Raw genomic sequence first — 1925 nt, 5'->3', positions numbered from 1 at the left:
CCACCCTCACCCCCACCCTCACCCCCACCTTCCCATCTGTGCATCAGGAGTGAGGAGGGCACTTGTTCTATGGATCCCCTCTTTCCTGATTGTGTCCTCTCCTCCTGATGGTCTCAAAGGCGAAACCAGATCCAGGGCCTGCAGGAGAATGTGCGGAAGCTGCCGAAACTGCCCAACTTGTCCCCGCTGGCCATCAAGCACCTGTGGATCCGCACTGCCCTGTTTGAGAGGGTCCTGGACAAAATAGTTCACTATCTGGTGGAAAACAGCAGGTAAGAGGCATGCTCTGTGGCCTCCTGGTGGCCATTCTGGGAACTGCGCCCTTGAGAATAAAGCAGTTTTTTCTCAAGTTTGAAAAGCTTAAATAAAAGCTCCCTGGAGGTTTGACCCTGAACTACCGCAGTTTGAAACCTGGAGAGAATTCAGGTGTTGAACATCAGTGTGGAAACAGGGGCTTCACATTTTGGGCAAGATGGAGGGATCTTGGATCCCATCCTTTTGCGGTTTCCTCCACTTGGTAGCTGACAGCTGACAGCTACCCTACCTCTCTGTGCCTTGGTGGTCTCTTCTGCTTAAAAGCAACTGGTGGTTTACAGCAAATATATAGAAATGAATTTAGTGGGCCACAGTATGTTGAAAATACACAATGACTCTAGACTTCCTCTCCTGACTCAGATTAATCCGGTGTAAAGGTTTTATGGTTTGGCACCCATCCTGGTAACTACAGCGGTGTCGGCAATCAGACCCGGGTACTCTCAAAGTGAGAACTTAACCATGCATCCCGAGAGCCTTACTTCTGACTCCTTTGCTCTCCTAAAATCCTCGGGGCTGTGTAGTGAGCAGGTGCCCATGAACTCCAGGCCAGGCATCTTTTGTCAATTGTTTTGCTTAGCCTATGAGATGCAGCTATTGTCCCCTGCAGCTGAGGTTCTGAGCTGGGCTCCTGGGGTATGGAACCTAGTCCACCCACGTGCGCCCTCTGCTGGTCTCCATGCAGACCCGCATGTCCTTCCCTCCCACTAGTAAATACTATGAGAAGGAGGCTCTCTTGATGGACCCTGTGGACGGCCCCATCCTCGCCTCTTTGTTAGGTAAGTAGGCTCTGGGCTGCATCTGGTCCTTTGCTCTAGGGGTTCAGGGACCTGTCTCTTGCTCTAGTGGACTCTGGGGCATCCCTGGAAAGAAAGGGAACGATCTGAGGCAGTTGGGTGGGAACACTTTTGGGGACTCCAGGTTCCCAGCCCTGTGTTCTCTGCAGTGGGGCCCTGTGCCCTGGAGTATACCAAGATGAAGACCGCTGACCACTTCTGGACGGACCCCTCAGCCGATGAGCTGGTCCAGAGACACCGGATCCACAGTTCACATCTGAGACAGGACTCACCCACCAAGCGGCCGGCACTCTGTGTGAGATGAGTGGGCAGTGGGAGGGCCTTGGGCAGGGCCTGGACTTGGCCTTGGGGCAGGGAATGGGGTGGGAGGCCTGAGGGCCACTCACAGGTGCGTCACTGTCCTCTCGTGACACCAGATCCAGAAGAGGCATTCGAGCGGCAGCATGGACGACCGGCCATCCGTCTCCGCCCGGGACTACGTAGAATCCCTGCATCAGAACTCTAGGGCCACCCTGCTGTATGGCAAGAACAACGTCCTGGTTCAGCCAGTGAGTTGGGTGGGCCTAGATCACGCTCTGAGGGTTTGACTACAGGCTATGGGGGAGGGAAGGTCCCTCAAGCTTTAGGCTGCCTATCTGTTTATTCATCCATTTGCCTACCTATTGAATTATCTACCCACCTATCTGCCCATCTGTTCATTCATAAATTTACCAAAAACTCCATCTATGCATCTATTCATCTACCTATATAATCACCCACCCATCCAACCTCCATCTGTCTGTTGGCTTCATCTACCCAGCAGTGTCTCCATCCATC

The 1925-nt window shown here is 53.1% G+C and overlaps 1 protein-coding gene across 2 annotated transcripts in view; it reads left to right on the top strand.

The window, feature by feature from the left end:
* Positions 1 to 1925, top strand: part of Sgsm1 (small G protein signaling modulator 1) — a 72441-nt gene that overhangs the window by 24546 nt on the left and 45970 nt on the right. For both annotated transcript variants that reach the window (XM_005344240.3, XM_005344241.3), the window contains exons 5-8: positions 120 to 272; positions 1024 to 1091; positions 1259 to 1404; positions 1526 to 1657. In XM_005344240.3, coding sequence (XP_005344297.1) covers positions 120 to 272; positions 1024 to 1091; positions 1259 to 1404; positions 1526 to 1657 — 499 coding nt within the window. The remainder of the gene's footprint in view (positions 1 to 119; positions 273 to 1023; positions 1092 to 1258; positions 1405 to 1525; positions 1658 to 1925) is intronic.

This window comes from Microtus ochrogaster, chromosome 2 (genome assembly GCF_000317375.1).
Source record: "Microtus ochrogaster isolate Prairie Vole_2 chromosome 2, MicOch1.0, whole genome shotgun sequence".
Taxonomy (NCBI): Eukaryota; Metazoa; Chordata; class Mammalia; order Rodentia; family Cricetidae; genus Microtus; species Microtus ochrogaster.
This window is presented reverse-complemented; position numbering and strand designations above follow the sequence as displayed.